Below are 12,911 nucleotides of genomic sequence, written 5' to 3' on the forward strand. Positions count from 1 at the left end.
AAGAGTGACAAGGGATAGAAGATTAAATGTGAATGTAGGTATGAACAGAACATTGTGAAGAAAAATGTCTTCATTAATCTTAATATTGCCTATTCCTTCTACTTTAACTTTTGTGGATTAGGCAGAAGAACATGTGAGTTAAGAATAGCAGTATATGAATTAAACAACTCTTTGAAACAACAAATGTGAGAGGTAGCCCCAGTGTCAATAATCCAAGTGTGGTGATCATTATTAAAGGCATAATTCATACAGATACCTGTAACATTTGTGGCTACTACGTCAATTGTGGTTTTGGTTTTCATATGATTGGTTAAGAAAGAGATCAATTGTTGACATTAAGTAGCAGTTAAAGTTGGTGCCTGAATAGAAGGTGAACTTTCGGGTGTGTCATGTACTTGATTCACCGAGTTATTGGTACAATTTTTGAAGTAATTTGGTGGGTAACCCACAAGCTTGTAGCATTTGTCCTTCGTGTGTCCCAACATGTCATAGTGAGCACATTTGGGTCTTTCTTTCTTGATGTATTTCCCTTTATTGTTGTCATATTGGTTCTTTGATGCAGAATTAACATAAAAGACTATATTGTTGGAAGCATTGGTGGGTGAGTGAGTGATGAAAATTTCCCTTTGAGCTTCTTCTTGAAGGATTAGGGAGAAAACATTACCAATTGAAGGAAAAGGATTAGAGAGAAGAATCTGACCTCGGATTTGAGAGAAAGAATCATTCAAGCCCATCAAAAATGACATTACATACTCAGATTCGTTGTGAGTGTGGAGTTGTTGAAGACCTCCGCAAGTGCATGGGAAAGTTGGTTTGTAACCGACCAATTTTTCTCAAATTGACTTAAGTTTTGTGTAATACGTGCTGATATCGTCAGTGCCTTGTTGCAACGACATTAGTTGGCACTTCAATTGGAAGATTCGAGGGCCATTTTCCCTTGAAAACCTAGTTTTCAAGTCATCCCAAGTTTCTTTCGTGGTGTTTGCAAACAAGATGCTGGTGATGATATCCTTAGAGATAGAATTGTAGAGCCATGAGATGACAACGTTGTTTGCATGCGTCCAAGCAGCGTAGGTAGGAGCTTCTTCTTTAGGCTTCAGGAAGGTGCCGTCGATGAACGTCGTTTTGTTCTTGATAGAGAGCGCTACCTTCATTGCTCTGCTCCAGGTGGTGCAATTCTTGTGATCAAGGGGTTGAGATGTGAGAACAAGGTCAGGCCCATTTGAATGATGAAGGTGAAAAGGATTGGTTGGATCTTGACTTGGATCAGTGGTTGATGTAGCCATTGAAACCAACAAAATCAAATCAAGAATATGATGGAAGGAAGAACAGGTTGGATCGATGTGAGAGTAGATTACTCTAATGATACCATATTGAATCTTATGATGAAAGAAAAATATTAGGAGAAATAATTTATTATTGAAAATGAGTAAATGAGTTAACTAACTGCAGAAAAGACTTTATGGAGGTTTATATACAAACAAGATGTCTACCAGAAAATAACTAACAAACTAATTATAATCCCCTATAACTAATTATTCCAATACACATTAACAATGAATTATAATATAAACTCATTACATATTCACCAAATACGATTTTTGTTTAAGATATATATAAGGTTGATAGGCGGTTAAGAGAAAAAAAGAGAGAAAGGATGTAGATTTTGATCCTCTGTCAACAAAAAATAATAAACTATAACAATTAACATTTTTCTATAAAAAAAATCATATTTTTAATGTTACATATAGATGTACTTATGATTTGAGTTCGAAGAGAATATATTTCTGATTTTTCTTTCATCCATTACTATTGTTATGTCTCAATAATAGATTTTATATATGTTTTAGATTTCATTTTCCATCTTATTTAGTTTTAATCTCAGTAATTTTCCATCTTATTTAGTTTTAGATTTCATTTTCCATTTTATGTTTTTTGGTTTTCAAATCTTATTGGATATAAACTTTTCAGTTTGTTTTCTGTTTTTCTGTTATGACATATTTAGGACAAATTAATTTTGGGGATTTCAGCTATTATTTTTTAAGTAAAAAAAAACTATTTACAAAACAAGCTGTGTGTTTGTGACAAAATATGAAATTTATAAAAAGTTTTTTCTTAAAAAAATTTTTTCCATGCATTTGGAAATTTATATCTTTATTCTCCTCCTGAACATGTTTCTTCAAAACACATGCATGTATTTTTGTACTCTTCTTTTGATTATCATCTTTCACTTTTATCTTCTTCATCTATAGATGTGGTTCCTCCCGCATCATATATTTTCAAAGCTCTTTTCTTTCATCTGAATTTTGATCACTTCCATATTATTTGTATCCGTATTCTCACGGTTTTTTCTTCAAACAACACTTTATAGCCTTTTTCCAACCGTTGAACAACACTTTAAAAGATTATGATCAATTCTAGGGACATATAAAACATCATAAAATTAATTTCAAACCCAAATGACTCTTAATTGCAACTATTTGGGTTTACCTTTTCCTGTAACGTGTACTCTATACTCAATTCTGACTTTGAAAATAGAAGTTTTGTTGAGTTCTTTGAAGAGATATCAACCATACATTAGTCACATGGCATGGTTTGTACAACCACCATCAAAGAGTCAAACTTTAGTAGACCAATTGTCAGATGTAAAATATGACATTGCAAATAATTGTTGGCCTTCTAGGTGATCCTTAGCAACCTTAGCCTCTACTTGTTCTTGAAGAGACTTGTGTATTTTTTTAATGTGTCCTAATTGATTGCACTTGTAACATGCATCTTGCACCAGGGCCCCACCAACATTTCTTCGGTGGAAGATTTTTTTTTTTTTTTTTTTTGCAATAATAACATGGAGGAAAAGATGTATTATTATTTCTTTGGTTATTTCCATAATCTTAATTTGACATGCTCCTTTTTCTTATTTTTGCCCCTATCGTTGATATATGCAATTTGGCTTGGAAAACATCTTCCATGGTAGTGCTTGCAACGCATAATAACGCTATTGCGAAAGTGATCTCATTAAAAGATCTTATATCTTATACACTTATAATTTTATAGTTCACTTGTAAATTTTGTTTATAGACTAAAGTATCCTTATAATTAATTTCACTTTGATTTGTCATATATATATATATATATATATATATATATATATATATATATATATATATATATATATATATATATATATATATATATATATATATAAAAGTGTAATCAGCTACACTTACAACAAATTCTCACTAACATTTTTCATAATGTTTTCTATATCTCTCTCCGTCATATTATAAATTCTGCGCTTTTCTCTCTTCGATCTCTTCCTTAAACTGTATAAGAAGGGGAAAAGCTATGTGAGAATAACGTTACTCTTTCAATTTTACTACTACCAAGTTCATCCTTCAACAATCACTTTTTAGAGCAGTAGGCCACAACAAATGCATGCAGACAAATACAAATACACGGTGTGAGGTTTAGAAACTAGCTAGCTCTTATTAAAAGATACATTAACATTATATATATCGTATGAAATATGAGTCCAAAATGGTTCATTTAGTTCACAGTTTAATAATGACCTTTAGCTAGCCAATTAACGTCAATTCTAAAGACGCAACTGATTCAGGAAATTAACGCAGGCATATATATATATATATGCCTGTATGGCAATATTATTTGCTCAGCACTATATAGACAATACACGTAACTATTCAAATAGCTAGCTAGAGCCATGAACTTCCAGTAGCTTTAACTTCCAGCATATCAGCTGCATTCAAATATATATAAAAAAAAAAAAAAGGGAAGTTAGAAGCACATCAAAATGGATATTAATGTTGCTAAGTAAAGCCATGAATTAATTATAGTATAAAGTATATATAAACTAGTAATAAACTTAAACTGACCATTTTATAATAAAAAAAAAGAGAACAAAACAATGTACAGTCATTCCCTTTTCCTGATTAATTTTCTTCAAATGATTTAGCACAACTTATTGGTTATTTGTTCTTTTTTTTAGCCTTTGGAAAGGTTTAAGATCTTTCTAAACACGCAGGGAATTTACTTCATGCCCGGCCTTCAAAAATATATAATTAAGAAGAAATTTTCTTTCACGTCACTTTTTTTTCCAAGTTCTTCACAACCTTAATAAAATGTCAAATAATTACTTGATGGAATTAAACAGAATGTAGAAGAAACCAGTTAAGTGTAAAAAACAGTGATGTGAAATAAACAAGACTAATTAATGCATGGTAGCTTATTAAAAACTATGGTATTTTGTTGAAAGTATTGGTTCAATTTAATTACATGCATCGTTGAAAGTAAAAACATATCTTTAACAATGGTCATTGAGCCTCTTGTTTTTTCCTTCAATAATATCCATATATATACAATGGGCTCATAAGAAATGAAAAAGCCTTTCACCCATAGGTTTTATAATATAAGGATTAATTGTTAATTAATAGTATAAGATGAATATCAATATGAATGCTTACACAAGTTGGAGAGCAGTGTGGTCTTGACGAGAGTATTGTTGTTGATCATCAGAAGCTATGAGATTTACAGGGAAAAAATTCCTGTCGTATGATTGTGAAGGAAGGGACTCGCACAGTGTTCCTGACATATTCATATTTGATTGCTGTTGTTGAGCTCTCTCATGTTCAGCTATCTGCACCATATATTCAACAAAATTTAATTACTATTCAATCCATTTATCTAAATACTGATACACCACATTTACCTGATTAAAACATATAATTATTTCACATCAACATTCTGTGTGTGTGTGTTTAGAGAAGATGAGAGCAACCTTAGCTCGCAGATAATTGTTGTGGTTTTGCAGCTCAATTTCCTGCACATTATCAACAAACTTAATTACATACTTCAGATTTGGGTTATCCATGTAAATATTTTGCCTAAAATTAAGAAAACAATTATTGCTTCTTTGGCAATTCCTTTTTGTTTTTTCTTTATGTAATGTTGATAGGATACATAACATATGAAATTTCAACCTTGATCAACAAGGCATAATCATATTAGAAGTAGGCATTCCAATTAAAAGAGAAAACTGTATAAAGAAGTTTGATAAAGAATATACATATACACATTAAGTAAACAGGTAAACCAAAAGAAACAACTTGCCTAAAATAGATATATTCTAATTCAATCTCAAAGCCTAACCTAAAAGAGAGGCAAATTGATTAAGTCTTATAATGAGTATTTTAATCATGTTATTAGTCAATATAAAATATCTGAAGAGTATAAAATTTGTAAGACTGCGCATTCACAAGTAGTCAATCATCAAGATTAAATGAATAGACTTTAATTATTAGAAATAGATTCAGCCTAGTTCAATCTCAAAATTTAGATGAAACAATTTTCTTTGATAAAGAGTCTTATAATCAATATTCTTAACTTATATGAGATATATATCTTAAAAGTTAGCAAGACCAATCCACTAGGATTAGCCTAATAAGATATTTGAGTAGTTTATATGAGACTCTAAGTTCTAATCTCATTATTATCATTACACGCAAAAAAGTTAGCTAGACCCATTTTTTTAATTGTAGTAGATAAGAAAGATAAACCCTAACAGAATATACTTACAGCATCTTCTTCCTTAATTTGTTTGAGAAACTTAATATGTTGGCTATGATATATAAAAAACAAACAACTAAAACATAAATTAACAACACCAAAGGAGCTGATGAGTACCCGCTTTTGCATGAACTCCACATCAGCAAACAATGTTTCATGCTGCAAAATTTTGAGTGCGTCAGGCCAAAGGATTAAAGATATACTAACAGGAAGGAACATAATGTATATTTTCAAAATATATAATAAGTCAAACCATATAATTTAAAAACACTAAGTCAAAAAGTTCTTGTATGTAGCTTTTGCTCATCTATTTAATTAATCCATGCTTGGGTTTATATTAGAAACCTTCAAATGATGCTTTTATAAATATCCACATGAGTTATTGTATATTCTTAGCCTGTCAGATACCAATTAATTGATGTCTAAAATAATTTTCAAGCATGTATACACCTTTCTAGATCTAACTCTGCTTAATCCTTTCTCCAATCTACCCTCGAGGTTCTTTAGTTCCTTGAGACTCAGAGAACCAAGTGCTTCACCAAGGATGTGCCTGCAAATTAAGTGAAATTCATTGACGAGTTATTCAAAGGATAGAATCTGTTAAAAGGATATAACATCCAGAAACTGACCTGTTTAGATTCTGAATATCTCGAATTTGTCTTCTCAATTTGGATGACTCTTGCTGGTAAAACTGATATTGGTACGTAGATCGTGTTAGTGTGACAAATATATTGTGGAGAAGAAATATAATGTAGTAAGCTATTGATAGTTGTGTCTCCATGAGATGAAAAATTAGGATGCATGCATGTTATGGCATGCTGTTATATGACTTAATAATTTAGAGAGGTATCATGTAATTAATTGTGTGCTAGATATAAATCCAGCATTATACTTCTTTTCTTACTATTATTAAACACTAAGGCCAAGTCTAAAAGTAACGTTTGATTGAGATAAAAAAAATATTAAGATTCACATTTATTTGGATAATCTTCTTCGTAGCTATTTTTAGATAAAGAAAAATAAAAAATGAAATAATTTTTTTCTAAAAGGTAAAATTAATTTATGCACAATATCATTTTGTCAATCTAATATAAAAAAGTTTCTTTATATATAAATTAATTTTAACTTATCAAGAATTTTATTTTATTTTTTTTATTTATTTAATTTTAGAAGTGTTTATAATAAAATTTATCCAAATAAACTCTTAGTCTTATCATTTACCCTTTAACGGAAAGACTACATATATTTACCCAACTCAAATTAATCTCACTAATTGCGAAAATCAAGTGTCCTTTCATTGTCAATATAAACACTTGAATATTATTTGTTTAAAAATATAATTAATGATCAAATGTGACAATTTGATCCTTAAAAAATAATTATATTAATTTCATCTCTTAACATTTTAAAGAACACCAATTAGGTCCTCAAATTCACATCTAGACATAAATTTGATTATTAAACTTGGTGATTATTTTGCAATTAAATTTGTGTTAAAAAATTATAAGAGAAATTAAAAACTTTTGCATGAAATACAAGGGATACCTCTACCCACAAACATGGAATGTGGTCTGAATTACAACTAAGAATAGCCAATTTGATGTATATATATTTCAATATTTGGCCTCGATTTAGTAAGATCACTAAAGACGGTATAACTTTTCGTACCGAATTTGAATTCATATACTATTTTAAGGTTCAAATGTTTATATTGTCGTTACTTCTGCACAAATCCTTCAAAATGTATAAAATTTTTGCTGTTAGACAATCTTCTTAGTGTTTATGAACATTCAATGCATCTTATACTCATTAATGAATTTTCAGATAAAATTAAAAAAAAAAATCAGTTTGTTCTTTCCATTGTTTTAGGGATGAATAAAAGATGCATGCCGATTATCATTACTGAATTTTTGATGTAATTAAATGATATGTGCACTTGTTAATTAATAATCAGTTTATCTTTGATATTGTCTTAATAAATTTACCTGTGTGTTAGCTTCAGATACGGATTCTGCGTTTGAAGCAGCAGCATTTGCCTTCTTGTACCTCTCAATAGTGGCCCTAACACTGCAAAGTACAAACAATTTAAGCAACTACTGTAAAAGCTAGTGTGGGATTAGAGGGATCCATGCCAGAAATCTAAGAACAAACATTGAGATAAGTACAAAGTTTCCTAACATAATCACGTGACTTATATATATATATATATATATATATATATATATATATATATATTCATTAATTCGTTGGCATATAAGTGTAGAACCCTAACAAAACTGAGATTGAAATATTGCAGGTTTAAAACCATGTGCATAGAATTGTTAATTTGTTAGAATATTAATTTTATTAACAGAAAAAATTGAATTCACAATCTTTTTTCTCTTAATTATCTAACATATCTTATATTTCCTCTACTTGCATACCTTTTAATTACCATTACAAATATGCATCAAGATCATCTGAGCACAAAAATTATACATGTCTTACACATGATTAAATGTGAATGTTTGGATTATCGGTTTCAAAAGTACGTTCAAAATAAATAAAAAATACAAAAGAATTCTTTCTTATTCAAAAGTATTTTGAGCATGCCTTCCAACTGGAAAACAACTGTAATCTAAACATAGCTTAAGTTACCAACTGTAATCTGGTAAATTGAATTTATCTTTGTTTTTTTGTGAATGGTAAATTGAATTTATCATTCACACATGGAAGATGATATACAGTTTGGAAATATTCTTAAAATAGTTATGATATTTTTTTCTTTTATCTTTCTCTAGGTGACAATTAGCATCATGGGTTTCCCTGTATAATTTCCCTTCTCAAAATACACGTATATATATGGTACACCTATATACAGTGTTCATTAATTGTGGTTGATCTATTGTGTATATGGTGCAATTCAAAGTCTAAACAATATTCGTTTCATTATGAGGTCATCCTGTCAGTTGTAAAAATCAAAGAAATTATAAGAGACAACAATAAATAGAAGCATCGGTGAAAGGAGGGTTTCAAATTATAGCAAGTATTTTAAAAATTACGGATGATTTAAAAAAATTATTTTAAGTACAAAGTATGAGTTGAGCTAGCTAGAAATGGTTGTGTTGGCTGGAAATGTCTTTCATTTTATTTTTATTTCATCTTCAATCACATTTGCAATTAAAGTCTTGTGAGATGAGTGAAAGTTTTCATTTATTAATCGCTCAGAAAATCATATACTTCATCAAATAATACTTGGTATCAATCCAGTTCTTTCTTCCACTAAAAGCTTTCATATATAAATCCTCCATGGAAGTCACAATCCATAAAAAATAAAAATGTTTTCGCTAAAAGGGTGGGTTGCGTTCATTTATAAAAATTAATAAATTAAAAATATAAAATAAATACATTAAATATTACTATATTTTTGTAACATTAAACATTAAAGACCGTGAATGGGATGACGCTGTCCAGTGCCCGAAAGGTCAAGAAAGTTGGTGAACATTTTTTTTTTATTTTTTATTTTTTAACTATTATTGCTCTTAAAATAATTAATAACAAGATAAAAAAATTGACATAAAAATTAATATGATGATCAAGAATAAACCTCACAAATGATTCATCATCATTATCATTATATTAATAATTAAAATAATACATTATAGGTTATTATTTGGAGTAACATAATCTGTCAAAAACTTACTGATATATCTCAACCTTAATATTGTCGATGCCCTGATTGGCTGTCTCTGCCAAGCTGGCACATGATCCAACAGTATCATTGGCTCAAATATAATATCACTTCCTAATTTAGAAAACGTGTCACCATTACACATTACACACTGTGTAATACCCATGAGGATTATTATATCTTTATTTCTTACACCTAGATTCCCTTAAAATTAAAACCCTTTGAAAATTGCTCGTGTAGTTCTAGTTTCTTTGTCAGTGAACTTTGGAAACCTAAGAAAAATGAATGTCATCAACTCAGAACTTCTCATTGGATCGTATTCTCCCTTTTGTTTATTTTCCCTCTTCTTACACCTTTCTTTGTCACATATATTTCCAAGGACACTTTACGCCGAAGCTAAATTTGTTTATACAAACTCTCATATTCTTTAAAATATTCTAAAGAATGTGTAAATAAAATCTCTCTCTCTGTACTACTTAAAGTTCAAACTTCGAATACCAATATATAGTTAATGCAATGATCGAGTACGAAGAAGCTAATAACCTATGATCATCTGGCCATAATCTAAACGTAACCTTCCCTTTTTTTTATTGAAATTTCCAAAACACATAGTTGATGAGAGTAGGTAGAAAATTGACGTCAAGAGTGTAGAAGCTTTATTTCCTCAAAGATGAAAGAAATTAAAAAAATGAAAGAGAGAGGGGTGCTTTGCTTTTAGCCATTCATAGAATCTGATATCATGCTGTTACTTTTAGCAACTCAGGGTAAAAAACAAACGATCCTGGGAGAATATCATCACAACACCATAATATATAACTTCTTTTGGATACTATATATTTTAAAAAAATAAATCAAAGAAATGGGAAAGAAAATGAACTTAAAATTATATATATAAAAAAATGAACTGAAGGACCCTGCAGAAGAATAAATGCCACTAACTATGCTCTGTTGTCCTTAGTGAAGAACTAAGAAATAATACTTCACGTGACCAGTGAATCGTATTTTTGAAATCCTTCTTTGTTAGGAAAACAGACTTTTAAATTTTATTTCAGCAAAAAATAAATAAAAAAGAAATTAGCATGTAGTTTTAGCTAATATAATAATATATCTTGATTTATAATTTATTCATAAAATATGACTTGAGTTTTGTTCAAATATCCACGTACAGAGGCTTTCATCTAGCTTAAGTTAATTAACTCAAGACATCTAGAATATACATGTTTGGGGATGGGACTTTGAAGGAAAAAAAGAAAGAGTACGGGGAAAAAAATTATTTTTAAATAAGAGAATCATATAATATTTATATATAAAAAAGACAATTTTATATTAATTTATCATTTTTTATTTTAAAATTATTAAATAAAAATAATTATTACAAACAAAAAAAAATCTTCTTTATCTTTCCTACTCTCTCCAAAGCTTTAGTCCTACAGATATTCTTATAGAAAAAGTAACCACCTAATTCCATGAATGTTTCAAAAACCTCTCTGCCAGAAATTTCTTGTGGAAGCAAAGAGTTATTGACACTGATAATACCACACGGGCTGGGAAACCCTAACTGCAGCATATTTTCCATGACTATATTGTAAAGGACAAAATTTATGAAAAGTGGGGAACGAAATTTAGACTTTCATGAACATCTACAAACAATTTAATTTATGACAGAATGGTGAGAAAAACCTGTTTCAACTATAAGAGGAATCTGAAATCTTTGACCCCAGAAACCCTAATTTTGGGTTTTGATATGTTCATTGCTACCTTGTACAGTGATAAATTCAAGAAATATTTTTAAAACATTTTTATTATTATTATTTTATTTTTCAAATTGGGGATATTAAATTGGTAGGTATATATTATATTATGCATCCCTGATTTGACTGCCCTAAAGTCTTAGACAAACAGATTTGGGTGTGTATCTAACGAAAAATCTGAAACCCTAGATAACTTAGAATATTGATCAGCTGACAAATTAATTAGGAGTATCAAGAAAAAGTGATGATGATGGAAGAGAACAGAAGAGAAGATGATCAATGAGTGCATGACAGCTTTATGTGGCAGAATTTTGTAGGTTTTATGGTTGACATGTTGAGGGAAAGAGAGAGAAGGAAGAAAAGGATCGAAAAAAGCTTAAGAGCATGGGAGAATATACACAAAGAAGCCAAGATCTCTGACTTGCAAATCTTTGTAACCCTATTTAAAGCTGTTCCTCCTCTTCTTCATATATCAAGTGCTACTCCTAGTATCACCTTGACACCTATTTCTATCTCTCACCACACAGATTTGCAACCTTTCAAACAAACAGTTGAGTAACAAGAATAAAATTGAGCAATAGGTGTGTGAGATAAACGATATACATATACTACAAAAGCTCATAAAGGAAACTAAATTAATAATTTAAAAATAAAACAACCAAAAGGGACAAAATTATAAAGTTTTGAAAGAACGAAAATTGTCTCTTTGAACTGAAATATCAGACCTGGTCTGATTTTAACCTCATTAAAAAAAAAAACTCACTTTCTTAAGTATTAATTTTATACCACTTAGAAAATAAACCAAAATTTCCATGACCCAATAGTTAATTATATGACAAGTTGGACATATTTTAAGACAATGGAGCATTAGCCATTAATAAACAAAACCAAAGAGAAACCAATTAATTACCTTCAAGATTTGGGGGTAACAAAAAATTTAAGAAGGGTTTGTGAGTTAAAGAAACCTGTTGTTGGCATACTCATACAAACGGCCACGGGTTGAGAAGACAACAAGGGCAACTTCAGCATCACACAGAACTGATAATTCATAAGCTTTTTTCAGCAAACCGTTGCGGCGCTTGCAGAAGGTGACTTGCCTATTGGTGGTGTTCTCGATCCGTTTGATTTCAATCTTCCCTCTTCCCATTTTCTTCTGAGAAGACGCTTCTGGAGCTTGATTTGGATCCTCCATGGTTGGAAGCTATAAGTAATATTTATACCAAATAATTAGTTAGTGCTATTATTCAATAATTTTTTTATCAAAAAAAAAAAAAGCAAATCATCAAACCAAATAAACTCAAGAGAAAGGGAAAGAAAACAAAACAAAAGGTGTGAATAATAATTATGTATGTGCCTAATGGTTTGGTGTGATCTGTATTTTGGCATGCTATAAGCTGGTCACTAACCATATGGAAAGAGATAAAATACAATAGACACAAGATTTAGGGTAAGAGAGGGTGCAAATTAACAAAGTCTATACCTTATGAATCTGCACTATATGTGTTGTTTGGTGTTAACCTGGAACTGAGGTACAAAGGATGCAAAATATGGAAGTGGGTTGGCCTAGCAGACAGGTATTTATGGACAGAAAAAATAGACCCTCCAACAATTACCCAACTCACTCTAAAATTTAACTTCTCGTGTTGGAGAATTAAAGCATGAGAGAGAAAGAGAGAGAGAGAGACTTGAGGTTCACCTTTCATGCTCCATAAACCATCCATTTCTTCATGTATGGGAAAAAGGAGAGGGAGATAATCAAAGGGTCTTTTCGAAAGTGACTTTAATTTGTTAATGTGGGGTTTGATTCAATTTCAATGAGAGGGACATGCACATAAAAGTTTGCACGCAAAATTCCGAAGCTTCAAATTTTTAAAGCATAAAAAAATAAAGAAACCATTTTGCTTCTT

The 12,911-nt window shown here is 30.1% G+C and overlaps 2 protein-coding genes across 4 annotated transcripts; both read right to left on the minus strand.

The window, feature by feature from the left end:
• Positions 1-833: 833 nt before the first annotated feature.
• Positions 834-1,286, minus strand: LOC114424208. The gene has a single exon (XM_028391059.1). It carries the CDS (start codon positions 1,284-1,286, stop codon positions 834-836), a length of 453 nt encoding a protein of 150 aa, XP_028246860.1.
• A 2,175-nt stretch (positions 1,287-3,461) lies between these two features.
• LOC114423362 (agamous-like MADS-box protein AGL1) lies at positions 3,462-12,798 on the minus strand. Of its 3 annotated transcripts, none has more exons than XM_028390098.1 (9): positions 12,701-12,798; positions 11,970-12,205; positions 7,569-7,650; positions 6,213-6,274; positions 6,034-6,133; positions 5,701-5,742; positions 4,796-4,837; positions 4,482-4,654; positions 3,462-3,757 (listed from the first exon to the last, which is right to left on the minus strand). In XM_028390098.1, the coding sequence occupies exons 2-9, from the start codon at positions 12,194-12,196 to the stop codon at positions 3,754-3,756; spliced, it is 732 nt and encodes a 243-aa protein (XP_028245899.1). In that variant the 5' UTR covers positions 12,197-12,205; positions 12,701-12,798; the 3' UTR covers positions 3,462-3,753. The 3 variants fall into 3 exon arrangements, with proteins under 3 accessions (XP_028245899.1, XP_028245898.1, XP_028245897.1); XM_028390097.1 differs by lacking the exon at positions 12,701-12,798 and adding an exon at positions 12,485-12,646; XM_028390096.1 differs by lacking the exon at positions 12,701-12,798 and adding an exon at positions 12,411-12,466.
• Positions 12,799-12,911: the final 113 nt, after the last annotated feature.

The sequence above is a fragment of the Glycine soja genome, chromosome 8, assembly GCF_004193775.1.
Source record: "Glycine soja cultivar W05 chromosome 8, ASM419377v2, whole genome shotgun sequence".
Lineage (NCBI taxonomy): Eukaryota > Viridiplantae > Streptophyta > Magnoliopsida > Fabales > Fabaceae > Glycine > Glycine soja.